The following is a 26,319-nucleotide window of genomic DNA, read 5'->3' as shown; positions in this document are numbered from 1 at the left end:
CTTAACCCTTGATAATTAAAGCAGTGCTGCTTACTACCATCATGATAGTAATTCAATTGCTCTAGTTGATTCTCTATTCAAGCTAATAGCCACTGAAAAGTGACTTGGCATATTAAGCCCATCTTCTTTCTTCCTTAACCCTTGATAATTAAAGCAGTGCTGCTTGCTATCCTCATGATCCTAAATACAAAAGCAAACTCCAGCTCTGAGTTCATTGATTTAACTTCAATAGATGATCACCTAGGTGATCCAGATATACTTATAATGTTTCTCAATCATTATTGAGATAAAAATGCTGAGTTATATTATTATAATAGAAAGCTTGCAGACCATGCACACACACACACACATACACTCACGCAGACACACACAAAAGAACATGTCAGCACATTTCCAGGAGTTTATCAGTCCCAATTTGGGAAACGCTGAGATAAATAATTAGGAAAAACTATAATGAAATAATTAATGAGGGCAAATTACTCTTTACAGAAATATTTCAATGCATAAATGCAAGAAGAAATGATCAAATTTAGAATTTTACATACCCTAATAAATTAATAGAGTCAAACAATGTTAATCAAAGGCTGCTGACATCTGAAAGAGAGACAACTCAACAAGATACACCCAATGTATTTTTGCAGAAAAAAAAAAGCCTGGGTGTGATGCAAACTATTTATATAATTACTAATTTATGGGACACACAGGGACAAAGGAACATTTAAATTATATCATGGGAATGCAATCAGTAAAATCCAGATGATGCAAAATTCTACAGGACAAAATAGTTTCTGCAACAGATGAACTTAAAGAAAAACAAAAAAGAGATAAAGAACAAATCCACAGATCAAAAGAGACTTCTGAGTCATATCTGTAATTGCAATGTATGGGCTTTATCTGGATCCTAATTCAAACAAAAATAATTCAGGATGTTTAATTTCATATGGGTCCTAATAGTATTCCATATACATTTTTTAAAGAATCTTTATTTTATAAAGATATATACTAAAATATTATGGATCAAATAATGTGATAAGTTGGATTAGCTTCAAAATTGTGATGGTTAATTTTATGTGTCAATTTGGTTAAAACATAACTCAGCTTTTGGTCAAAGACCAGTCTAGATGTTACAGTGAATATATTTTTAGATATTATTAACATTTAAATCAGTAGACTTTGAGTAAAGCAGATCACCCTCTATACTGGTGAATGGAGGCTGGAGGGGCAGGAGTCATTCAATCAGTTGAAGGTCTTAAAAGACTGAGGTCTTCTCTAGGATGAATGAATTCTCCCTCGAAACTGCCTTTGGTTTTGCGATTGCAACATCAACTACCCTCTGGGTCCCCAGCTCCAGGCCAGCAGATTTCAGACTTGCCAGCCCCTGAAAATTGTGTGACCCAATTCCTAAATCTCCCTCTCCACATCCCACACACAACCTTTTGGTTATGTCTCTCTAGAGAACCCTAACTTATACAAATATTTTCTGGGGGACAGGAGAAATGGATGGAAGAATAGATAAAACAAAGTTGGCATGAGTTAGTAATTGTTGTTGAAACGGGGTAATCAGTATGTTATACTATTCTATTTTTATATATACTTGAAATTTTCCATTTAAAAAGTTGGGAAGGATAAAAAGAGATGGAAGAGCCAAGGAGCAGAGACACGGTCTTTCTGTACAGGGTCTGTACACGTAAACATGTTGTTCTGATAGAACAAAATATCAGAAATCAAGGTTGGCCTAGCATGGTGGCTCACGCCCATAACCCCCAGCACTTTGGGAGGCCAAGGCATGTGGATCACTTGAGCTCAGGAGTTTGAGACCAGCCTGGGCAACATAATGAAACCCCATATGTACAAAAAAATACAAAAGTTAGGCAAAATGGCACGTGCCTGTAGTCCCAGCTACTCAGGAGGCTGAGGTGGGAGAATCTCTTGAGCCTGGGAGGCAAAGGTTGCAATGAGCTAGATCACTCCACTGCACTCCATCCTGGGTGACAGAGTGAGACCCTATCACAAAAATAAAAGTAAAAATAAAGGCTGGCCTGAGAAATCTGAGGTTTTGACTCCAAGACTCACAAGGTTTTGACTCCAAGACTCCAAGACTCACAGTTACAACCCAAAGGTCTAGTCTTGGAGGTGATTCTTCTCTTGATCTTGAACTTCCAGTCTGATTTAGGCTGTTCCCACTATGCCCCCACAGCGCTTGCACATCCCCTCGCTGCAGCATGGCCTCCCACACTATGCTGAGATGACCTCTTTGAGTCTCCATCTCTTCCCGCTACCCAGGAGCTGCTTATTTATTCAAGCACCAAGCTTGCACTTTAAAATGTTAAATGACTGAATCAAGGCTATGCTGAGTGTGGGACTAGCTAATGCCCAGTGAAAGAAAGAATGAGGTAAAGCAGTGTTTCTCAAACTCATATGCTACTGCCTTCTAGCCCCTGGTTTTATTCTGTTAATTGTTAAAGCCTACAACTAATTGCTTCATTTTTAATTTCTTCATGTTCTCTGATTTTAAATCCCCCTGCACAACCAAACATTTGAGGTCTTATGGGGGAAAGGAGTGTTTGTGTGGAAACAATGGCATTCACCACCATACAACTTTATAAAATGAACCTTCAAAATTCTTGTCCTTGGTAGGAGAGAAAAGCCCATCCAACAAATAGGAGCTTCATTTGCAGTGCTTTCTTTCCAATCTCCTATAAAACAGAAACTATCTGACCCTTAAGGCCTCATATGAAAGTCATTTTTTTACATTGCTCTGCCTTTATGGAAACAGAATTTTTAATGTGAATGTTCATTAAAATAAGCTGTTTCTTTGGCTCTGTCATAGTGTTCTGCATGCTTTTGGAATAAATTCATTGATTCTACAATCAGAATTTAAAATCCTAGGATACTTCATTTATAAATTAAATAAATGATTTAAAAAACAGTACAATGCCAGCTTTTCTTTTAAACTTAGCTTATAGAGGGAGAAGGAAACTGTGTTTAAAAAAAAGAGACAGAGCTGAGCAGCTAAATTCCAATCTCCTTTAAATTCAAATTTAGACAAGAAAAGGTGGAGAGTTTCTAGTCTGCCATGCTTCTTGGAAAATGTTCTGACTCCTGTACAGAAAAAAACAAGGGGTCCAAGTGAGCTGAAGTCTCCTTCCATCCTGCCTCCTCCTCTGTCCCTTGATTTCACCCTTAAAGTCATTACTTCAGCCCCAAGAAATCCCCACCTTCGATTCTGCCCTCACTTCACAGAAGGTCAGGTATACAAATTCATGACAAAACCTCAAAGTAAATGAAAATGAACCAAGAGAATAAATCAACAACTTCCTCCTGGGCTGCCACTGCCCAAGTTGGGTTGCACACCCCTGAGGGAGAACAAGGATCCCTGAGAAAACCAAATATAGAGCCTTACAGCCTTAGAGATGCGAAAGGTTCCCAGAAAATGCATCAGTAATCTATGTTGACAGTCATGCTGGAATACAACCCATGTTTTTAGTTCCTGTCCTTCAACCCTTGGCACCACTGTGGACACCTGAAGGTAGAGTGACCACACTTAGCAACAACAAAAGTGTAGAACACCCAGTGAAATTTAAATTTCACATAAACAACAGGTAGTTTTTGAGCACAAGTATGTTCCATATAGTGCACGTGTTGTTTATTCAAAATTCAAATTTCACTAAGCATTCTGCATTTTATGTGGTGATCCGTGAAGGGATTTCCATTGAGTAATGAACACTGCAACAGCTCAGGGTGAAGATTTCTCAAGCAACACCAGTCTTATCTGGTGTCCTGAGTTGTCTTGGTTGTGACTTCCGGATATTTTCAAATCTCTATTTGAACATCCTATGCTTTTCTGAATTATACCCGGGCTATTCCTAAACCAAAAGTGGTCCTGCGCCTCATTAATACAATTAGAAATTTGGTCTAAAATGTTAGTGGTTCCATCAGGTGAACTGAAGATTCCTCGGCCAAAGTTGCATTGCAAGAGGTCATCATGAACTGGTATATCTTTCTTCTCAATCAACAGATACTAAAACACCCACAATAAAATTGCAGGACAGGATGGAGAGAGATCTGGAAATCTTCAGATGTTAAAAAATAGGTCTATTTCATATTTCATAAGGTTGGAACCCTTGGTCAAGGACAGTTTCCAATGTTTCTCCCAACCTCGTCACAATTCCCAGCATTCTGTAACCACAGTCACTGAATCATTAGATTTTTACTGGTTCTGAGCAAATAGAAAAAAAGGCCAAAGTCTTGGGCCCAAAGTAAGAAGGACTATCATGAGGGTAGCTGAGAATGATGGCACTATATTCACCTTGTTCCTTTGAACAGATTTTTAAAATATAGTATACAAGACATTTGAACTCTTGTTGGAGTTTTGTTTCTTTTCTTGTCATCAAATACTGCAGTAATCTATAGACATTTCAGTCACCATAAGGGAGTTTTTGAAATACTTTTTTATTGACCCTCATTTATTCTCACTTTACAAATATCTATTGTGCACTAACTCTGGACCAGGTGTCATAGTCCTCTCTTGTTGACTAACTGCTACACACTACATCTTCCAAAGAAATCAATAGAAAGAAAGGCAGTCTCTTGCTCAGTCATTCCTGATGTAGGTGGTGTCCCAAAAAGCATATATATTATAATTTTAAATTACATTTATGTATTTTAAATACCTATTTTAAAATACGGACATAAATAGAGGATATGAGATTTTTACGTCTTCATCCAAAAAATTCAGAAACATGATTATAGCCACATGGACTCACTTTGTGCCTGTGACTGCAAATATAAAAGCCAACCTTGAACTAGATTCTTCCTTCCACTTAAAGCTTCCTAATTTGCAAAGGACCTTGCTTAATTACTTAGGGGACTCTAAGACAGTCTGTTCTTTGTAGCTTAATTTGTTGGAGTTGTGACCAGTCTGTTGCAATCTAAAACTAATGGATTTCGAAAGAGAAAAGAAAATCTAGAATTTTTTTGGCAGATAATTTTTTTCCATCTAAAATAACAAAGTTCTTTATGGCTAACTTGCCTTAAGTCTATCTGCAGTACTATCTAAAGAACCCAACCCCAAGGGGTACAAATTACTTTTAGCCTCATGGTGTCAACTGATGAGAAAACTAAGGCTTAGAAAAGATAAATGACTTCTTGAAAAGGTTCCCACAGCTAGTTTAATGGCAGAGCTGGGATTTGAAGCTAGTTTGATGGATGCCAGAACCTGAGCTGTTGTTAATATTCTTTCTTCCCTGGGAGGTAGTGGCCCTTAGCATTTAAAGAATGATGACTCAAGTATGCCTGGCCCAGAAGAAAATGCAAGGCAAGAGTAGAAATATGGGAAGATGGCTGAAGATGAGACTTTAAGAGTTCCTCAAGCTAAAGAGCCTGGCAGTAGAACATGCTTCTCTGCAAACGGTGTCATTGCCCATAGAAGGAAAAGGTAAAGGTGAAAAGTGAGAGACATCCAGAAGCTCCCAGCACACAGCTCCTCTGCCAGCAGCAGGGTGCTATCAGGGAAGTTACACGGGCTAAATGGTATTTCAGGAAGATTAATTTGGCAGCGTCACACAGAGTATATGAAAGGGAGAAAGAGGCTGGAGGCAAGGAAACTAGTTAAGTGGCTGCTGCAGACGCTCATTTCCCAGATGGGAGTCTGAGTCAGAGCCACGGGAGAGAACAAGGAATCAAGGGACAAATGTGAGTGTTATTCACTACCCACCATGAAGGAAGAACAGACCAGCCCCGGGACCTCCAAGGGCAGGACTGTGGTCAGTGATGCTTCTGAGGCAGAGAGAAGAGAGGAAGGAAAAGTGCTTCCAGAGCCAGTACTACTTGTCGCATCCCTGCAGCCTAGAGCACATGCCTGTCCACCTGTCTCCCCGTACCACAAGCTCTGAAAAGTCAGGGGACCCTTCATGGGTCTGTTTCTCCCCATTGCTGACCACAAGTGTTTGGGAATCTCAAGAAATACTCCCCGGAAGGCTGTTTCCTCTACCTGGAATGCTCTGTCTCCACTTTTGGCTGGAAACTCTGTGGGAAGAGCCTCCCTCAAGGCACAGCACAAATGTGTCTTCCTCAGCGAGGCCTTCCATGGGCCAGCTGAATGAAGTTAGGTCTTCTCATTTTCCTTTCCATAGAAACTTGTCTTCACAGTATGCATCACAATGTGTAATTTTGTATTTGTTGTTTTTTACATTTATTTTAAAAATATCTTTCTGTTGCTGTTGTTGCTTTTCTACCTTCCCCCCATCAGACATAAGCTCCACAAAGTGCTGCCCAACAGAAACACAGTGCAAGACACATATGTAATTTTAATTTTTCAGTAGCCACATTTTTAAAAGTAAAAAGAAACCAGTGAAATTAAGCTTAATAATATATTTTATTTAACCAAATATAGCCAAAATGTTGTCATTTAAATATGTGCTCAATAGAAAAAAAATTATTAATGAGATAGTTGGCATTCCATTTTTTTCTCTTTTTCTTTTTTTTTCAGAGACAAGGTCTTGCTTTGTTGCCCAGGTTGGAGTGCAGTGGCTCAGTCATAGCTCACTGCAGTCTCAAACTCCTGGACTCAAGTTATCCTCCTGCCTCAGTCTCCCAAATAGCTAGGACTACAGGCACACATTGCCACACCCGGCTAATTTTTTTATTTTTTTAAAGACAAGGCCTCACTATGTTGTCCAGACTTGTCTCCAACTCCTGGCCACAGCGATCCTCCTGCTTCTGCCTCCCAAAGTGCTGGGATTACAGGTGTGAGCCACCATGCCTGGCCTTTTTTTCTTTTTGTACTAAGTCAACATTTCCAGACTTGTGTGGAAATTAAGACCACATACTAGGAATTTAAAAGCAAGACTGTCATTTATAAAAATGTCATTGCAGGAGGGAAGGTGAGCTTACTGGTCAGCAATCGAAGACCACCTTAGAAACCCATCAAAGACTGGCTTTTTATAGGAAAAGCCTCCACAGACTCAAAATGCCTCTAGTCTCCTGCCCATAGGAAAGCATGCCCTGGAAATGGTGTGGGGACAAGGTGGAGTGTTAACTACCCCAACTTCTGCGTGTATTTCACACTTACAACACATCTCAATTGGGACTAGCTACATTTCAGTTGTTCAATAGCCACATGTGGCTTGTGGCTACCATATTGGACAATGTAAAACTTGCAAGATGCCTGACAAATATTACTTACCTAATAAAGAGCTGATGTATGAAGGCAGGGGAAAGGGAAAAGAGAAGGAAAAGAGGAAGAGAAAAAAGATAGATGGGAAGGAAAAAGAAATTAACATCTGTTGAGTAGTTACTATGTTAGATTCTTTCATACAACAATAAATTATGTCATTTAATTATCATATCAACCCTGGCAAGAGAGGTATTATGAGAACCACGTTTATAAATGAGGACACTGGTTTGGAGATGTCATGGCACTTGCCCAAGATCATGCTGTCTTTTGAATGAAAGAAGCAGGATAGAGAAGGCAGTCTCCCCCACCATCCTCCCGCACTCACAGAAGCCACACATAACAAGTCTCTTCAAGCCAGCTTGCCATCTAGATTTCTTTCTCCTCCAGTGGAAACTTTCCAGGGTTTCTATGAGTGAATCCCACAGACATTCTCCTTCCAAAAGTATGATCTGACCATTGCAGGCTAATGTAGAGGTCTCCTCTCCCTCCTTAAGTGATCCTTATTTCATTAGCTACTGTTGCCCATTAGAATTCTACTATGACCAAACAAAATGGTGGCACTTGAAGTTCCGCTCTCTAGCTCTATGCAGTTCCCTTCCTTCCTTCATTCAATTAGCATACATCCCAGATAACTCTGTTCAAAAAGGAATAAGAAGGAGAAAGAGAAGAAAGAAAAAGAAGAAGGAGGAGGAGGAGGAGAAGGAGAAGAAGGAGGAGAAGGAAGAGAAAGGAGGAGGAGGAGAAGGAGGAGGAGAAGGGGGAGGAGAAGGAGAAAGGAGGAGGAGAAGGAGAAGGAGGAGAAGGAGGTGAAAGGAGGAGGAGGAGAAGGAGAAGGAGGAGAAAGGAGGGGGAGGAGGAAGAAGAGAAGGAGGAGGAAGAGGAAGAGGAGAAAAGATTCAAGCTAAAAGTTATCTCATCTCAGCCAGGGAACCTCCTCTGACCACTCTCCAAGTGCAAGAATCTTCCCCCTCTTCTGTGTTCCCACAGAACCCAATGGAATTTCTCATGCATATCATCATTGTTTACTTCTTGGATCTCCCTCACTGCACTGTGAGCTCCTGAAAGGCAGAGACTATGACTTTAATCTTTATATTCCCAGTAGCCAGCATTTATTGAATAGGGTTGTTAAACGAGTAAATAAATGAATGAATGGATGGATGAGCCCATAGTTCTGTTTAAATGTAAGAACCACCACCTGGTACCACACAGTCATAAGGGCTAAAAGAGGACTAGTATGTACTCTTGCAGTAGCTGAATTCCACCCAGACCAGTTATCCAGGTGTGGTTCACGGCAACACAAACAGACAACATCAGCAGAATATCTATGACGCCTGCAACCATTGCATAAGAAGTGATGTTCTAAGCGATGCAGAAGATGTAGCAAAGCTGGGAGGTCAGGAACCTGTGGAAGTCATGTGAAATAACCCCAGAATATGGTAGGATGGAAAGAAGCAGTGCTAAGCATTAGAGTTTGGCCACAAAGCCAAGGATCCTGGTCATGCTGGCCTGGAGGGGACATGCAGTGTTGGCATCCTTCTACCCTTCCTTCTAGAAGGACAGGTGGTGGCAGACTGCACCAAGCAATGGGTGCAACCACAGGAACTTGGTTCTCCCAAACTTACAACATCCTGGGAATGTACATCCACCCTCTAGGATCATCTTCAAAGATGTTTATGGACGAGACACTTTGTTGCACCTTGAGATTGTGGTCTATGCTAGGTCTTGGGCCAGAACTTCTAACCTTAGCTGTAGCATATCTGTGTGCCCCCATTGGGAACAGGTGTGCCACAGGGAAACACAAATTTCCCTAAGCCCCAGGAACAGCCAGGTGAGGGTGAGGGGGCAAGGACTATAGTAGCCAGACCCCGATGGCCTACTGCCTAGGAATGAGCCCTCCCACCTACATAAATCATGTCATGTCCATGTATACTGTGACATGAAAAAGGTTGGGAAGCATTGATTAGACTATAGGCCAGCACCAGAGAGTTAGGACTTTTAAGAAGAACTTCATTTTGACAGGCCAAGGAGATTGAAGTCTCTCAAATGTGAGTCCGAGCCAAGGCCAGTCTATTTGCGTGGATGTTTCTGTGAATTCAGAAGGAGGATGGAACACTGGGGCCTTGCACCATTGAAAATAAATAACAAAATACACAAGAGTAAGTGCCAGACTGTCAACAAAGGTGCAATCCAGAAAAACAAACAAATCAAGGGACTGATACTGCATCTCCCACACAGCTGTGACTCACAGGTCAAGGGCCAGAGTCAGCCCCCCAAACCACTGCCTGGCACCTCCACACCTCGCTTCCCAACAGGGTATGGTCCAGGGAAGAATTACTCCTTAGAGTAGCTTCACAGACAACCAAGGAGGGGTGGGGAAGGGATTGTTATTGTCAGTGCAGCTGGGCCCACTACCCCCACCCCCAACAGTTACTCTCCTGTTACTGTTCATCTTTGTCTTTTCAAGTATAGATTGGAACTCAATATTGGACAGAACTGGGCAGGTATATAACTGGAGGACCAAAATGCTGCCTAAGAAGGACTTGGGATGTTAGGAAAGCCTAGCTTCTACAGAACTCTTACCACCTGAAACAACAAGCAAACGTATAAAAATAAATACTCCTCATTACTACTAAGCTGGGCAGAAATATACTTCACAGTCATGGAAAGTGGCCCAGAGCCGTACTGGGGCCAGCCTAGAGGACGTGGGCAGGAGCTGAATGTGGCAAGGAGGCTCTGGCCACTTGATCAGACATCAGAACAGCCCCACCTGCCACAGCAGCTCTAGCTGACATCACTGTCTCTCTAGATCCTCAGTGGGCAGAAAAAGGCCAACACAACTGGCACAGAATGATGTGGGGTGGACAGCCCCAGGGTGTGTGCGTACGTGCTGCAGCTGGTATGGCAATGTCATATTCCTAGCCAAGGAGAAGCCACCTCTGAGATCCATATCAGAAAGAGGAAATGAGGCTGGGCGTGGTGGCTCACACTGTAATCCCAGCACGTTGGAAGGCCCAGGCGGGCAGATTACCTGAGGTCGGGAACTCGAGACCAGCCTGACCAACATGGAGAAACCCCATCTCTACTAAAAATACAAAATTAGCCGGGCATGGTGGTGCATGCCTGTAATCCCAGCTACTTGGGAGCTGAGGCAGGAGAATCGCTTGAACCCAGGAGGCAGAGGTTGCGGTGAGCTAAGATTGCACCATTGCACTCCAGCCTGGGCAACTGGAAACTCGGTCTCAAAAAAAGAAAGAAAGGGGAAATGAAAGCTAAACCCTACCATATCCCATCTCAGCTGGAGGTGCAGACATTGCCCAGACCCCATCCATTCACATTGCCTTTGGGGAACTTAGGATGTATCAGAGGGAATTTAAGCTCTACTAAATCCCAAATTAAAAGGCATCCATTGCCTTCACAGAGCTTCACGCGCTAAACTTTGCTCCTAGCTCCGAAAGGGGTTCTTTAATATTTTGAAAATTACCAGAAAGCAGATATCCCCCTTCATGAAAGCTAATGAAACATTCACTGACTCGTGATCCATCATGGGCCAAAGAAGACTGGGTGTCTTCTTGATGTGGATCCCATCCTCGTACTGCAAAGGTTGCTTCCAGGTCCCAGCCTGGCTGTGACACCATGATGTGATTGACTTATTTGCTCCTCTTTGTTCTCCTACCTCCTGGACCAAGACAGAGAAAGTGAGAGGCTTTTCTTGGTGATGAGACACTCTCCTTTCACTATGTTGGGTCAGGAAATGGTGAAGGCAGAGGTTGCTGTTGTCCAAAAGCATGAAGTTAGGTCGGCAACCCGTGCCTGCCTGCTCCTCCAAGAAAGCAGGGAAAAGACTAGAAGCAGAGGCCTAGCCCTACAAGGGACTATACTTAGCTGCATAGTCAGAGGTTTGTGTGGGGCGTACAAGAGGGGCTAGAGAGGTTATGCAAAAAAAGCTCTGCAGGTAGGTACCCAATGTATAAGGCCACATGGATAACAGAGCAGAAGGTATCATTTCCAGAACCCAGCAAGGGCGGAAAAGAGGGCCTCACCAAGGTATCCTTTAACTAGCATCTACTAGCATCTTAACATAGCCCTAAGGGAAAACCCAAAAGTCATATTCTATGCTCTCAAACAATTATTTTTTTCATGGACCAAAAATGGTGAGGCCTCAGTGAATAAACAAGAGGAAGACAAGGCAACGAGCACTGCTGGTTGGTAATAACAAGAAGGCACTGTCTGCAAATTGTTTTCAGAGCTCTGCAGGGGAGCTCTTTCTCAATGAGACCTGCTCTCATCACCTTATTTAAAATTGCCTCAATACCCTACCCTCTTTTCCTGCTTTATTTTCCCTGTAACACATTCCCTTTTAATATACCCATAATTACTGACTTATTTTGTTTATTGCATTCCTCCCTCACTAGAATGAAAGCTCCATGTATACAGGATTTTTTTTTCTATTTTTCTTCACTGCTTAATCCTTAACTGTTAGAACTGTGTCTGGCATACAGTAAGTGGTTCAGTACCTAAGTGTTGAGTGGATAAATGGATGGATGGGAAGGATGGATAAAAAGAGTGCCTGGTAGACCTAACGCTTCAGCTGCCAGATTCCTGAAGGCCCCAGAGGAAGAAAATGCTACAGAAATCAAGAGAAGCATTTAAGGCACATATCTTCAACATCAACTCTTCCTATCCACCCACAATGCTAGATCCCAACATAAAATGAAATAAAATTTCTACAGAATCATCAGCATTAGGCTAGTATTAACTTTGCCTTGATTAGCCACAACCCACAATAAGTTACTTGCACAATGTCATAAATACACGGTAGAGTCAGGTTCAAACTAGGTCTTTATGAATCAAAAGTTCTTGCTCTTTTCACATTATCACACCAAAGGTTACTGCAGAAACGCCAAACTAACCTTTGGGTGTTTAAATCCCATTTTCCCTTCTGAGTCATTGGTCATCCTTGGTCTCAGTAGATCAGGCACGTTAGAACTGTGGCAGAAGGGATAACAATGAAGCAGCCAAAATTGAGCCTTTGTTTCTTAGGTAATGCTGAAAAGTTTCTGGAATAAAAAAATCAATAGGCTGAAACTTGACATCTTACAGTCTGTTTTACACACACACACACACACACACACCCCTGTATGCATGTCAAAAGCAACTAGTAAGCAAACACGGTATTAAAACTTACCACACTTTTACCTCTGCCTGAGTCCCCCACGAATCATGCGTACTGAAGATGTGCCACTCAGTAGCTAACAATGCTGGGAGATACTGCTTAATGCTCAAGTCGATTTCACCAGCATACACATTGCAACAGCTCCAGAAAACTCTCTTTTCTTCCTCCCACTCACATGCTTCCCCTGGGCGTTGTACTCACTGCCGGTGGCCTCCACCTCCACCCAACTTCAGAAACCTGGCCCATAGCACCCTGCAATTAATGTCATCAGACATGTAAATCTGATTGTCAACCCATGGAACATGCTCACAGCTCACCAGAAGACATTGTCCTTTACAATCAGGGAGGCACTACTGAGTCACCATTAGCAGATTTTTCTTTAATGGCTATATAGTAACTACACTCATTTATTCACATTTTTACCAAGTCTGCCTCTTGATTATTTGACTGGCCAGCTTAGGTGTTCAGTGTGCAAGCATGGAAAAGTAAAGCCTCCCACAGGGAACAGGGCCACCCATCACTTTGCTTCTCTCACCTGGGCCAACCTAAGCCAACCATCTCAAGCTTATCTTAACCCACACAAGGGGAATAGACGAACACTCCAGTCTGCACCGCTCATCTGAGTCTGAACACAAATACGACTCAGGAATGAATATTCACAGTCATTAGTGCTAGTTTCAGCACTTGTACCTGCCAATCAATAAGGCCATTTCTTGTCTCTTGCTTAAGAAATAAGGCCTGCTGGAATGAGTGTGGAGTGCACATATGAAATAAATAAGAAGGTGTATTGTCTTGTTACCATAAAACAAAGTAAACCAAGATTTTAAAAATGACTTCTTTTCAAAGGACAGAAGTATCACATATTGCCAAGACCTGAATCACCCTTTTAACTACAGACTCTAAATAAGTATGCAAGTTGTACTAGAAGAAGAAAAGAGACCTCTGCAAACCTTCTGTTAAAGGAGATTAAACATTAAATCAATTAAGACAAGAGTATGGACAGCAGTTTCATACAGTGTACATGTGGATACAGAAACTTGGAAGAAAGTGATGAAATGGGCCCTTGATTCTAATTTCTCACTCCTGTTAACACTTGAGCGACCTGAAAGCATAGAGGCAGAACCAGCTATGCAATCTGTGGGGCCCAGATGCAAAATGAATCTTTCAGCAGACTTCCAACAAAATGTTTGAGAAGACTGGCTTCCTTTTTTCTCTTTCTGCTTCTTAATTAGCCTTCCCCTTCATACTGTTCAGGGTCTCAGTGGAACTAACCAGCAGACCCTCCTAAACCCCATAACCACGCCCAATCAAAACCCACTTATCTCATGAATCAAACAGTTCCTCTAATAAGTTAATTTTAGAAACGTGGCTAATGATGGTGGATGGCTTGGAGGTGGAGGTAAGCCCAAAAGTGAGGCCTGTAAACAAGCCCATTTAAACCATAGTCTTTCCTAAAAGGATGCCACGTAAGAACGGCTTTTTCCAATCACAAGCATCACAGCCCTTTCAAGAAGAGGAAGATGCTCAGCTAATTAAGATAACTTGCTCATCATTTTTCCAGCTGCACAGAGAACCCCAGAAACAATATTCATTCACATTTATCCTCACTTTTTTATTCACCACAGACTCAGATTTGCCCTCCAAGAATTGTTTCCCAAATCACATCCACAGTAATAAAGAATATCACCTTAGATGCTCAAATATTTCTTTGACAATTAAGGAAAAATATGAAAGGCTGATCTTTGGCATGGGGACAGTGAGAAAGAGGATATTTCTAAACGTCATTTGTTAACTAACACATGGAAAAGGAACTTACAGAACTTACACCCTTACATGGATGTGCCAAACCATGAAGGAAAGATGATACACTTCAAGCCTGTGGCTTTTCCTGAAAATTTACTTTTTCAGACATTATCAAGTTCCTCATTAAGAATATTCCATTCCCAGCCGGGTGCGGTGGCTTATGCCTATAATCCCAGCACTTTGGGAGGCCAAGGCGGGCAGATCACCTGAGGTCAGGAGTTCAAGACCAGCCTGGCCAAAATGGCGAAACCCTGTCTCTACTAAAAATACAAAAAATTAGTCGGGCATGGTGGCACATGCCTGTAATCCCAGCTACTTAGGAGGCTAAGGCAGGAGAATCGCTTCAACCCAGAAGGCGGAGGTTGCAATGATCCCAGATTGTGCCACTGCACTCCAGCCTGGGTGACAGAGAGAGACTCTGTCTTAAAAAAAAAAAAAGAAAAGAAAAGAAAAATTTCATTCCCACGTCTGGCAATATGCCTCATGATTCAGCACCATCAGTGATTGAGAACACATGCAAAGGAAAATTCAAAGGCTTAACCAGGCTCAATGTGAGAGCAGATGCTGTTCTCCATAAAATGCGGGCCCAGAGCTCTCTGGGAGCAGCGATGGGTGTTTTTCCAAAGATAGCCCCCATCTTTTCACTTCACAAGGACTCATCTCATGCCAGGGAGAAGATATCTCAAAGTAAAAAATCTCCTCTCAGTTGACCTCTTTCCATTCCCAACTTTTCAAAAACTATTTCCTTCAACACATTATGAAAAAAAAAATGGGCTCTCTTAATTTCAGAAAAATTGAAGAAGGATCCCGTAAGGTGGTATATAAATTCTATTTCCAATCCAAATATAAGATTCACAGAAACAAGGAGGAAAAATATCCCATCATAGCCTTTTCTGAGTCTTTACAATTTCTGTGTCAATGAGAACCTGGAGAGAGTTGCTGACAGAAAGGCAATCATGAGTCTGGGGAGAAAAGGAAGGAGAATAAAGGGAAGAGAAAAAAGTGAGGACGTGGGAATAAGACTGCGATGGAGGTAAAGTAAACTTCTCTTGACTTTGCCTTCAGTGGTTTCACAATGGTAAGCTAATTCTCTTCCTGTAGAAAAATCAACTCCCATCTGAGAACCAATCAGAACACAGCCACTTATCAGGGCACAGAAGCAGTTTCATCAATTCACCCCACCTCTTTTACTCATTACCACCACAAAACATAAGTCACTATGTATGAAGCCAAAAGTAAAACCAGCAACACTTATCACAATTAACATCAATTAGATTATATCAAGTTTCCAGTGTATTTCTCTCCAGAAAGCATAATCTTGCCCTTGATTGAGACTTCCTACTATCATGTCCAGGAGTATGGCAGTCCGGAGCTCATTAGATAAAAGCAGAGAGCTCTCACCTATGCTCTCTCTTTTTAACTTTTTTTACTGATACGTAATCATTGTACATATTTACAAAGTACATGTGCTATTTGGCTACATGCATAAAATGTGTAATGATCAAGTTAGAGTATCTGGAATATCTATCACCCCTGAAACATTTATCATTTCTTTGTATTGGGAGCATTTCAAACCTTCTCTTCTAGCTATTTTGAAATATATAATATATTGTTGTTAATGATAGTCACCCCACTGTGCCATCAAACACTAGAATTTATTTTTCTATATGAATGTATACTTGTACCCATTAACCAACCTCTCTTCATCCTCCTCCCACACCCTTCCCAGCCTCTGGTAACCACCATTCTACTCTCTACTTTCCTGAGATCAACTTTTTTAGCTCTCATGTATTAGTAAGAACATGTAATATTTGTCTTTCTGTGCCTGGCTTGTTTCACTTAACATAATGACCTGCAGTTCCATCGATGTTGCTACAAATGACAGGATTTCATTCTTTTTGTGGCTCAATAGTTCTTTTCTTTTTTTTTTTATTATTATACTTTAAGTTTTAGGGTACATGTGCACAAAGTGCAGGTTAGTTACATATGAATACATGTGCCATGCTGGTGCGCTGCACCCACTAACTCATCATCTAGCATTAGGTATATCTCCCAATGCTATCCCTCCCCCCTCCCCACACACCACAACAGTCCCCAGAGTGTCATGTTCCCCTTCCTCTGTCCACGTGTTCTCATTGTTCAGTTCCCACCTATGAGTGAGAATATGCGGTGTTTGGTTTTTTGTTCTTGCGATAGTTTACTGAGAATGATGATTTCCAATTTCATCCATGTCCCTACAAAGCACGTGAACTCATCATTTTTTATGGCTGCATAGTATTCCATGGTGTATATGTGCCACATTTTCTTAATCCAGTCTATCATTGTTGGACATTTGGGTTGGTTCCAAGTCTTTGCTATTGGAGAATAATGACACAATAAACATACATGTGCATGTGTCTTTATAGCAGCATGATTTATAGTCCTTTGGGTATATACCCAGTAATGGGACGGCTGGGTGAAATGGTATTTCTAGTTCTAGATCCCTGAGGAATCACCACACTGACTTCCACAATGGTTGAACTAGTTTACAGTCCCACCAACAGTGAAAAAGTGTTCCTATTTCTCCACAACCTCTCCAGCACCTGTTGTTTCCTGACTTTTTAATGATCGCCATTCTAACTGGTGTGAGATGGTATCTCATTGTGGTTTTGATTTGCATTTCTCTGATGGCCAGTGATGGTGAGCATTTTTTCATGTGTTTTTTGGCTGCATAAATGTCTTCTTTTGAGAAGTGTCTGTTCATGTCCTTTGCCCACTTTTTGATGGGGTTGTTTGTTTTTTTCTTGTAAATTTGTTAGAGTTCATTGTAGATTCTGGATATTTGCCCTTTGTCAGATGAGTAGGTTGTGAAAATTTTCTCCCATTCTGGAGGTTGCCTGTTCACTCTGATGGTAGTTTGTTTTGCTGTGCACAAGCTCTTTAGTTTAATTAGATCCCACTTGTCAATTTTGGCTTTTGTTGCCATTGCTTTTGGTGTTTTCAACATGAAGTCCTTGCCCATGCCTATGTCCTGAATGGTAATGCCTAGGTTTTCTTCTAGGGTTTTTATGGTTTTAGGTCTAATGTTTAAGTCTTTAATCCATCTTGAATTAATTTTTGTATAAGGTGTAAGGAAGGGATCCAGTTTCAGCTTTCTACATATGGCTAGCCAGTTTTCCCAGCACCATTTATTAAATAGGGAATCCTTTCCCCATTGCTTGTTTTTCTCAGGTTTGTCAAAGATCAGATAGTTGTAGATATGTGGCGTTATTTCTGAGGGCTCTGTTCTGTTCCATTCATCTATATCTCTGGTTTGGTACCGGTACCATGCTGTTTTGGTGACTGTAGCCTTGTAGTATAGTTTGAAGTCAGGTAGTGTAATGCCTCCAGCTTTGTTCTTTTGGCTTAGGATTGACTTGGCAATGCAGGCTCTTTTTTGGTTCCATATGAACTTTAAAGTAGTTTTTTTTCAATTCTGTGAAGAAAGTCATTGGTAGCTTGATAGGGATGGCATTGAATCTATAAATTACCTTGGGCAGTATGGCCATTTTCACGATATTGATTCTTCCTACCCATGAGCATGGAATGTTCTTCCATTTGTTTGTATCCTCTTTTATTTCCTTGAGCAGTGGTTTGTAGTTCTCCTTGAAGAGGTCCTTCACATCCCTTGTAAGTTGGATTCCTAGGTATTTTATTCTCTTTGAAGCAATTGTGAATGGGAGTTCACTCATGATTTGGCTCTCTGTTTGTCTGTTATCGGTGTATAAGAATGCTTGTGATTTTTGTACATTGATTTTGTATCCTGAGACTTTGCTGAAGTTGCTTATCAGCTTAAGGAGATTTTGGGCTGAGACGATGGGGTTTTCTAGATATACAATCATGTCATCTGCAAACAGGGACAATTTGACTTCCTCTTTTCCTAATTGAATACCCTTTATTTCCTTCTCCTGCCTAATTGCCCTGGCCAGAACTTCCAACACTATGTTGAATAGGAGTGGTGAGAGAGGGCATCCCTGTCTTGTGCCCGTTTTCAAAGGGAATGCTTCCAGTTTTTGCCCATTCAGTATGATATTGGCTGTGGGTTTGTCATAGATAGCTCTTATTATTTTGAAATACGTCCCATCAATACCTAATTTATTGAGAGTTTTTAGCATGAAGCGTTGTTGAATTTTTTCAAAGGCCTTTTCTGCATCTATTGAGATAATCATGTGGTTTTTGTCTTTGGTTCTGTTTATATGCTGGATTACATTTATTGATTTGCGTATATTGAACCAGCCTTGCATCCCTGGGATGAAGCCCACTTGATCATGGTGGATAAGCTTTTTGATGTGTTGCTGGATTGGGTTTGCCAGTATTTTACTGAGGATTTTTGCATCAATGTTCATCAAGGATATTGGTCTAAAATTCTCTTTTTTGGTCGTGTCTCTGCCAGGCTTTGGTATCAGGATGATGCTGGCCTCATAAAATGAGTTAGGGAGGATTCCCTCTTTTTCTATTGATTGGAATAGTTTCAGAAGGAATGGTACCAGTTCCTCCTTGTACCTCTGGTAGAATTCGGCTGTGAATCCATCTGGTCCTGGACTCTTTTTGGTTGGTAAGCTATTGATTATTGCCACAATTTCAGATCCTGTTATTGGTCTATTCAGAGATTCAACTTCTTCCTGGTTTAGTCTTGGGAGAGTGTATGTGTCCAAGAATTTATCCATTTCTTCTAGATTTTCCAGTTTCTTTGTGTAGAGGTGTTTGTAGTATTCTCTGATGGTAGTTTGTATTTCTGTGGGATCGGTGGTGATATCCCCTTTATCATTTTTTATTGCGTCTATTTGATTCTTCTCTCTTTTTTTCTTTATTAGTCTTGCTAGTGGTCTATCAATTTTGTTGATCCTTTCAAAAAACCAGCTCCTGGATTCATTAATTTTTTGAAGGGTTTTTTGTGTCTCTATTTCCTTCAGTTCTGCTCTGATTTTAGTTATTTCTTGCCTTCTGCTAGCTTTTGAATGTGTTTGCTCTTGCTTTTCTAGTTCCTTTAATTGTGATGTTAGGGTGTCAATTTTGGATCTTTCCTGCTTTCTCTTGTGGGCATTTAGTGCTATAAATTTCCCTCTACACACTGCTTTGAATGCGTCCCAGAGATTCTGGTATGTTGTGTCTTTGTTCTGGTTGGTTTCAAATAACATCTTTATTTCTGCCTTCATTTCGTTATGTACCCAGTAGTCATTCAGGAGCAGGTTGTTCAGTTTCCATGTAGTTGAGTGGTTTTGAGTGAGATTCTTAATCCTGAGTTCTAGTTTGATTGCACTGTGGTCTGAGAGTTAGTTTGTTATAATTTCTGTTCTTTTACATTTGCTGAGGAGAGCTTTACTTCCAACTATGTGGTCAATTTTGAAATAGGTGTGGTGTGGTGCTGAAAAAAATGTATATTCTGTTGATTTGGGGTGGAGAGTTCTGTAGATGTCTATTAGGTCCACTTGGTGCAGAGCTGGGTTCAATTCCTGGGTATCCTTGTTGACTTTCTGTCTCGTTGATCTGTCTAATGTTGACAGTGGGGTGTTAAAGTCTCCCATTATTAATGTGTGGGAGTCTAAGTCTCTTTGTAGGTCACTCAGGATTTGCTTTATGAATCTGGGTGCTCCTGTATTGGGTGCATATATATTTAGGATAGTTAGTTCGTCTTGTTGAATTGATCCCTTTACCATTATGTAATGGCCTTGTCTTTTTTGATCTTTGTTGGTTTAAAGTCTGTTTTATCAGAGAGGAGGATTGCAACCCCTGCCTTTTTTTGTTTTCCATTTGCTTGGTAGATCTTCCTCCATCCTTTTATTTTGAGCCTATGTGTGTCTCTGCACGTGAGATGGGTTTCCTGAATACAGCACACTGATGGGTCTTGACTCTTTATCCAATTTGCCAGTCTGTGTCTTTTAATTGGAGCATTTAGTCCATTTACATTTAAAGTTAATATTGTTATGTGTGAATTTGATCCTGTCATTATGATGTTAGCTGGTTATTTTGCTCATTAGTTCATGCAGTTTCTTCCTAGTCTCGTTGGTCTTTACATTTTGGCATGATTTTGCAGTGGCTGGTACCGGTTGTTCCTTTCCATGTTTAGCGCTTCCTTCAGGAGCTCTTTTAGGGCAGGCCTGGTGGTGACAAAATCTCTCAGCATTTGCTTGTCTGTAAAGGATTTTATTTCTCCTTCACTTATGAAGCTTAGTTTGGCTGGATATGAAATTCTGGGTTGAAAATTCTTTTCTTTAAGAATGTTGAATATTGGCCCCCACTCTCTTCTGGCTTGTAGAGTTTCTGCCAAGACATCCGCTGTTAGTCTGATGGGCTTCCCTTTGAGGGTAACCCAACCTTTCTCTCTGGCTGCCCTTAACATTTTTTCCTTCATTTCAACTTTGGTGAATCTGACAATTATGTGTCTTGGAGTTGCTCTTCTCGAGGAGTATCTTTGTGGCATTCTCTGTATTTCCTGAATCTGAATGTTGGCCTGCCTTGCTAGATTGGGGAAGTTCTCCTGGATAATATCCTGCAGAGTGTTTTCCAACTTGGTTCCATTCTCCCCATCACTTTCAGGTACACCAATCAGACGTAGATTTGGTCTTTTCACATAGTCCCATATTTCTTGGAGGCTTTGCTCATTTCTTTTTATTCTTTTTTCTCTAAACTTCCCTTCTCGCTTCATTTCATTCATTTCATCTTCCATCGCTGATACCCTTTCTTCCAGTTGATTGCATTGGCTCCTGAGGCTTCTGCATTCTTCACATAGTTCTCGAGCCTCGGTTTTCAGCCCCATCAGCTCCTTTAAGCACTTCTCTGTATTGGTTATTCTAGTTATACATTCTTCTAAATTTTTTTCAAAGTTTTCAACTTCTTTGCCTTTGGTTTGAATGTCCTCCCGCAGCTCAGAGTAATTTGATCATCTGAAGCCTTCTTCTCTCAGCTCGTCAAAGTCATTCTCCGTCCAGCTTTGTTCCGTTGCTGGTGAGGAACTGTGTTCCTTTGGAGGAGGAGAGGCACTCTGATTTTTAGAGTTTCCAGTTTTTCTGCTCTGTTTTTTCCCCATCTTTGTGGTTTTATCTACTTTTGGTCTTTGATGATGGTGATGTACAGATGGGTTTTTGGTGTGGATGTCTTTTCTGTTTGTTAGTTTTCCTTCTAACAGACAGGACCCTCAGCTGCAGGTCTGTTGGAGTACCCAGCCATGTGAGGTGTCAGTCTGCCCCTGCTGGGGGGTGCCTCCCAGTTAGGCAGCTCGGGGTTCAGGGGTCAGGGACCCACTTGAGAAGGCAGTCTGCCCGTTCTCAGATCTCCAGCTGTGTGCTGGGAGAACCACTGCTCTCTTCAAAGCCGTCAGACAGGGACATTTAAGTCTGCAAAGGTTACTGCTGTCTTTTTGTTTGTCTGTGCCCTGCCCCCAGAGGTGGAGCCTACAGAGGCAGGCAGGCCTCCTTGAGCTGTGGTGGGCTCCACCCAGTTTGAGCTTCTCGGCTGCTTTGTTTACCTAAGCAAGCCTGGGCAATGGCGGGCGCCCCTCCCCCAGCCTCGCTGCCGCCTTGCAGTTTGATCTCAGACTGCTGTGCTAGCAATCAGCAAGACTCCGTGGGCGTAGGACCCTCCGAGCCATGCGCGGGATATAATCTCCTGGTGTGCCGTTTTTTAAGCCCATCAGAAAAGCGCAGTATTCGGGTGGGAGTGACCTGATTTTCCAGGTGCCGTCTGTCGCCCCTTTCTTTGACTAGGAAAGGGAACTCCCTGACCCCTTGCACTTCCCGAGTGAGGCAATGCCTCAGCCTGCTTCGGCTCGTGCACGGTGCATGCACCCACTGACCTGCACCCACTGTCTGACACTCTCTAGTGAGATGAACCCAGTACCTCAGATGGAAATGCAGAAATCACCTGTCTTCTGCGTCACTCACGCTGGGAGCTGTAGACCGGAGCTGTTCCTATTCGGCCATCTTGGCTTCTCCATCCCTCAATATTTCATCGTATATCTATATACCACATTTTCTTTACCCATTCATTCATTGATAGACACTTAGGTTGATTCCATACCTTGGTTATTGTGAATAGTGCTGCAATAAACATGGGAGTACAGGTATCCCCTTGATATACTGATTTCTTTTCCTTTGGATAAATATCCAGTAGCGAAATTGCTGGACTCTATGGTAGTTCTGCATTTATTTTTTTGAGAAACCCCCATATTGTTTTCCATAATCGCTATACTAATTTACATTCTCACCAACAATGTGTAAGAGTTCTCTTTTCTCCATGTCCTTGCCAGCATTTATTACTTTTGGTCATTTTCATAACAGCTATTCTAACTGGGGTGAGATAATATCTCATTGTGGTTTTGATTTGCAGTTCTTTAATGATTAGTGATATTCAGCAGTTTTTCATATGCCTGTTAGCCATTCGTATGTCTTCTTTTGAGAAATATCTGATGGGATTTTTTTTCTGTTAAGTTGATGGAGTTCGTTGTATATTCTGGATATTAGTCCCTTGTCAAATGAATAGTTGAAAAATACTTTCTTCCATTCGAAGTTTGTCTCTTCATTCTGTTTATTCCCTTGCTATACAGAAGCTTTCTAGTTTAATATAACCCCACTTGTCTATTTTTGTTTTTGTTATGTGTGCTTTTGAGGTCTTAATCATAATACCATTGCCTAGACCAATGTCCTGAAGTGTTTCCCCTATGTTGTCTTCTAGTAGTTTTATAGTTTCAGGTCTTAAAGTTTTTAATCCATTTTGAGTTTTTTTTTTTATATAGTGAGAGACAGGGGTCTATTCATTCAGACAGTTTCATTCTTCTGCACATGAATATCCAGTTTTCCCAGCACCACTTATTGAACAGGGTTTCCTTTCCCCAATATATGTTTTTGATGCCTTTGTTGAAAATCAGTTGACTGTAAATATGTGGATTTATTTCTGAATTCTCTATTCTGTTCCACTTCTCTATGTGTCTGTTTTTATACCAATGCCATGTTGTTTTGGTTACTATAGGTCTGTGGTATATTTTGAAGCCAGGTAGTAGATGCCTCCAGCTTTGTTCTTTTTGCTTACTATTGATTTGGCTATTTCAGTCCTTTTTTGGTTCCATACAATTTTTAGCATTGTGTTTTCTATTTCTGTGAAGAATGTCATTGGTATTTTGCAACCATCTGAGTAGATGTAGGGGGATGTCAGTGGGGCTCCAGGGATATGGAGATGCATGGGCTGTTGGACTCCAGGGCAAGATGCAGTCTTGTCGGGCCTGGGCTCTTGAAAGGGCACCACGCTGCAGTTGCTTCGGTCTTGGGCTATGTGTGTGACCCATGGCGAAATCCCTCTCTGAGACAATGCCATCGTGTGGGCTCCAGGAAGTTTCCTATACTAGTCTCAGGGTCTGTGAGAGCCAAAGGGCACTCTGTAGCTAGGATTGCAGTAGTCCATGGTGGAAATGTGGAACACGGGGCTCTCTCCCTTCCCTTTTCCTGCACTGAGGAGTCTCTCCTGGCTCCGATCTCAGCTGGGCCAGCTGCTTTGCTTTCCTCTCCTTCCATGCCTGAGAGGTTTTCTGTCACTTTCCTGCTGAGTTCCTGTGTTCTCTCTTAAATACTCTATTTGACATCATGCTTATCTAGTTGCTGTTTTGGTCCTCTTTTGTGGAGAAGGTGAATAATAGATGTCTCTAGTCAAATATCTTGAAGCCCCCTCCTATGCTCTCTTAAACTCTTCTGTATCTATTTTTCTCTCTTTGGAAAACATAGAGAGGGCAGAAGCTCCTCTAGTCCATACTGATCTGAAAGAAATTAAAGTATAAACTTACTCTATCTACTTTCTAGTGTTGTTGTTGTTGTCTTTGTCATTATTAAAAACTGTAAGTGAATTGTTCTCGCCATCCAGACCATCATGGTGGTCATGACAATACTGACTAGCATCCATTCTTCATCCCTGCATCCCAACTCTAGTTACTCAATCCATGGTACAATAGCCATTGGGAATGAAAATAAAGAGCTCCAAGAACATTTATTAAAAACCTTTCTAGGTGAAAAAAGTGATTTTAAGACCCCCTCCTTTAAAAGATCAACTCATTTCCACTTTTCCCAAAGACTGATCCTTGAGTCCCATTCTCATCTCCTGGAGCAGGTAAAATTTCTATCAAATAACAGTAATATCTTGTGATCATCTTCAAGTAGGAACTTTCCCACAAATTCATCTGGGCTACAATATTTTAAGAAACTTAGTGTTTTCCAGCAGCCAAAAGATTTGTAAATTGTATGCAGAAAAGCCACATTTCTGTATAGGCAGAGTGGGAAAGAATGCCCAGGTGCCAGACAATCTGAAGAAAACATGTTTGTTCTGGCAGTCAAGTGTCTAACTAGGGACATCCTAATGACAGAGTGTCAGGTTGAATTTGGGGCATGGGAGAGAATTGGACAAATAGGCCTGGAAACCAAATTTAAAACCTTCCAAATCTCAGAGGAAGAATGTACATCCCAGGCTCATATTGTGGAGCTCAGTTATGGACCTCTAGAGCAGTAAGTCCATGCATGATCCCAGAACACTCCTCTCTGACCCAGCCTCCAACTTCTGCCAATGAACAAGCCCTGACTCTTTAGTCTTGACCAAGTCCTAACGAGACTTTACTCACTTCACTCTCTGTATGTTCCTGTTGGGTTCCAAAGGGCTTCTGGTTCTAGAACTTGGCTGAGCTAGCCCCCTCAGACCTGTCCAAGATCTTGGCCTGCCTGGTTTGGTCCTTACTGCTCTCCAAGCCTTTGAATCTGAGTCATACATTGACCTCAGAAAACTTGTCCCATCTCACCCAACCATCGCCATTACCTACGACTCCTAGCTCCAACCTCTTAGGATGCACAATGTAATTAGCCAATATCTTAGCTGAATCTACCTTACCATAATGCAATGGCAAGGTTGAAGGTGTCAAACACAGAAAAAACATTTTTTGAAACACTCATAGACATGAAAGAGGAAGTGCTATCTCAGAAGCCAAGATAAATATCAACACAGACCATGGTTTGGCAGTCTCTAGATTGTTATGTATAAAACGTTACACTGAAGGTTTAAACTGTTGGACTCTTTAAGGGTACAAAAATGTGCATGGAAGTTCACCTCCAGGACAGTCAGGGAGAGTGGTGTGTTTCCACTTTAAACTACATTACTATTTTGGGGTGTCAGATACTGTGAATTTTACCTTGTTTGGCACCGGATTTTTTTTTTATTCCCATAAATATTCTTGAACTCTGTTCTGGGATGAGCTTAAGTAACTTAGACGCAGTTTAATACTTTTGCAAATTGCTTTTTTATGATTTATTAGGCAAATATGGAGCAGTGCTCTAAACTGCTAATTATTCCCCACTACTGAGGCAAGGCCCTCCTGACTGTTCTACCAATACCCTGTGGATTATGGGTTTTCCAGTCTGGCTGGAAGGAACAGGCAATATTCCCAGCCTTTGGTGAGAGCCAGGCTCTGTTCTCTTCCCCCCACAAGCTTGGCCCCCAGGTCTCCAGTAGTTTCCCCACATACAGGTGCTGGTCAGTACGATGCTGAATCCTTGAGGGCCCCCTCTGCAGTTATCGGGGTCCTCTCTCTCCATGCAGCTCTCTCATTCCTGGTACTCTGTTCCATGAACTCTAACCACCTTGGTTTCCCCAGCCTCTTCACACCTTCTCCTCAAATTGGGAGTCTGAATTGCACTTGAGTTCCTTTCCCTGAGTCTCAGCCTGGAAATTCTCTCCATGCAGTAAGCTGGAGCAGTCTGAGTGTACGCCTTTTTGTCTCCTATTTCTTAGAGATTACTGCTGTTCATCACCTGATGACTGGTGTTTCAAAAATCATTATTTCATGTATTTTATCTGACATTTTTGGTTGTGTCAGGCAAAAGGGTAAATCTGGCCCTGTTACTCCATCTTGGGCAGAAACAGAACTTCTTTAAAACTCTTTGCACTCAATACCAGTATCATTACACAGAACAGACAATCCTAAAACCAGTGTTTTTCAAAGTAAGGTCCTTGGACCAGCTATGCCAGAATCACCTGGGATGCTTGGCAAAGACGCACTTTGCTACATCACATTCTCCATTCTATTAAACATAAATTTCCTGCCACTAAAATGTGAGAATTGTTGCCATTGCCATGGCAATTAATTAGCAAAAGACAATGAAATCTTCTTCTGAAAGTCCAAAAA

At 41.5% G+C, this 26,319-nt stretch overlaps 1 protein-coding gene across 4 annotated transcripts in view; it reads right to left on the bottom strand.

Annotated features, from left to right (window-relative positions):
* TMEM45A (transmembrane protein 45A) overlaps positions 1–26,319 on the bottom strand; it is an 84,664-nt gene that overhangs the window by 45,353 nt on the left and 12,992 nt on the right. Inside the window, exons 2-3 of one of the 4 annotated variants that reach the window (XM_063805151.1) lie at positions 12,363–12,602; positions 12,088–12,234 (exon numbers count right to left, since the gene is read on the bottom strand). The exons of 1 other annotated variant lie outside the window; for it this stretch is intronic. In XM_063805151.1, the coding sequence (XP_063661221.1) occupies positions 12,088–12,132 (45 nt within the window). In that variant the 5' untranslated portion in view covers positions 12,133–12,234; positions 12,363–12,602. 4 annotated transcript variants of the gene reach the window in all.

The sequence above is a fragment of the Pan troglodytes genome, chromosome 2 (assembly GCF_028858775.2).
Source record: "Pan troglodytes isolate AG18354 chromosome 2, NHGRI_mPanTro3-v2.0_pri, whole genome shotgun sequence".
NCBI classification, from domain to species: Eukaryota; Metazoa; Chordata; class Mammalia; order Primates; family Hominidae; genus Pan; species Pan troglodytes.
The sequence above is the reverse complement of the archived record's forward strand: the minus strand, read 5'-3'. Positions and strand labels throughout refer to the sequence as shown.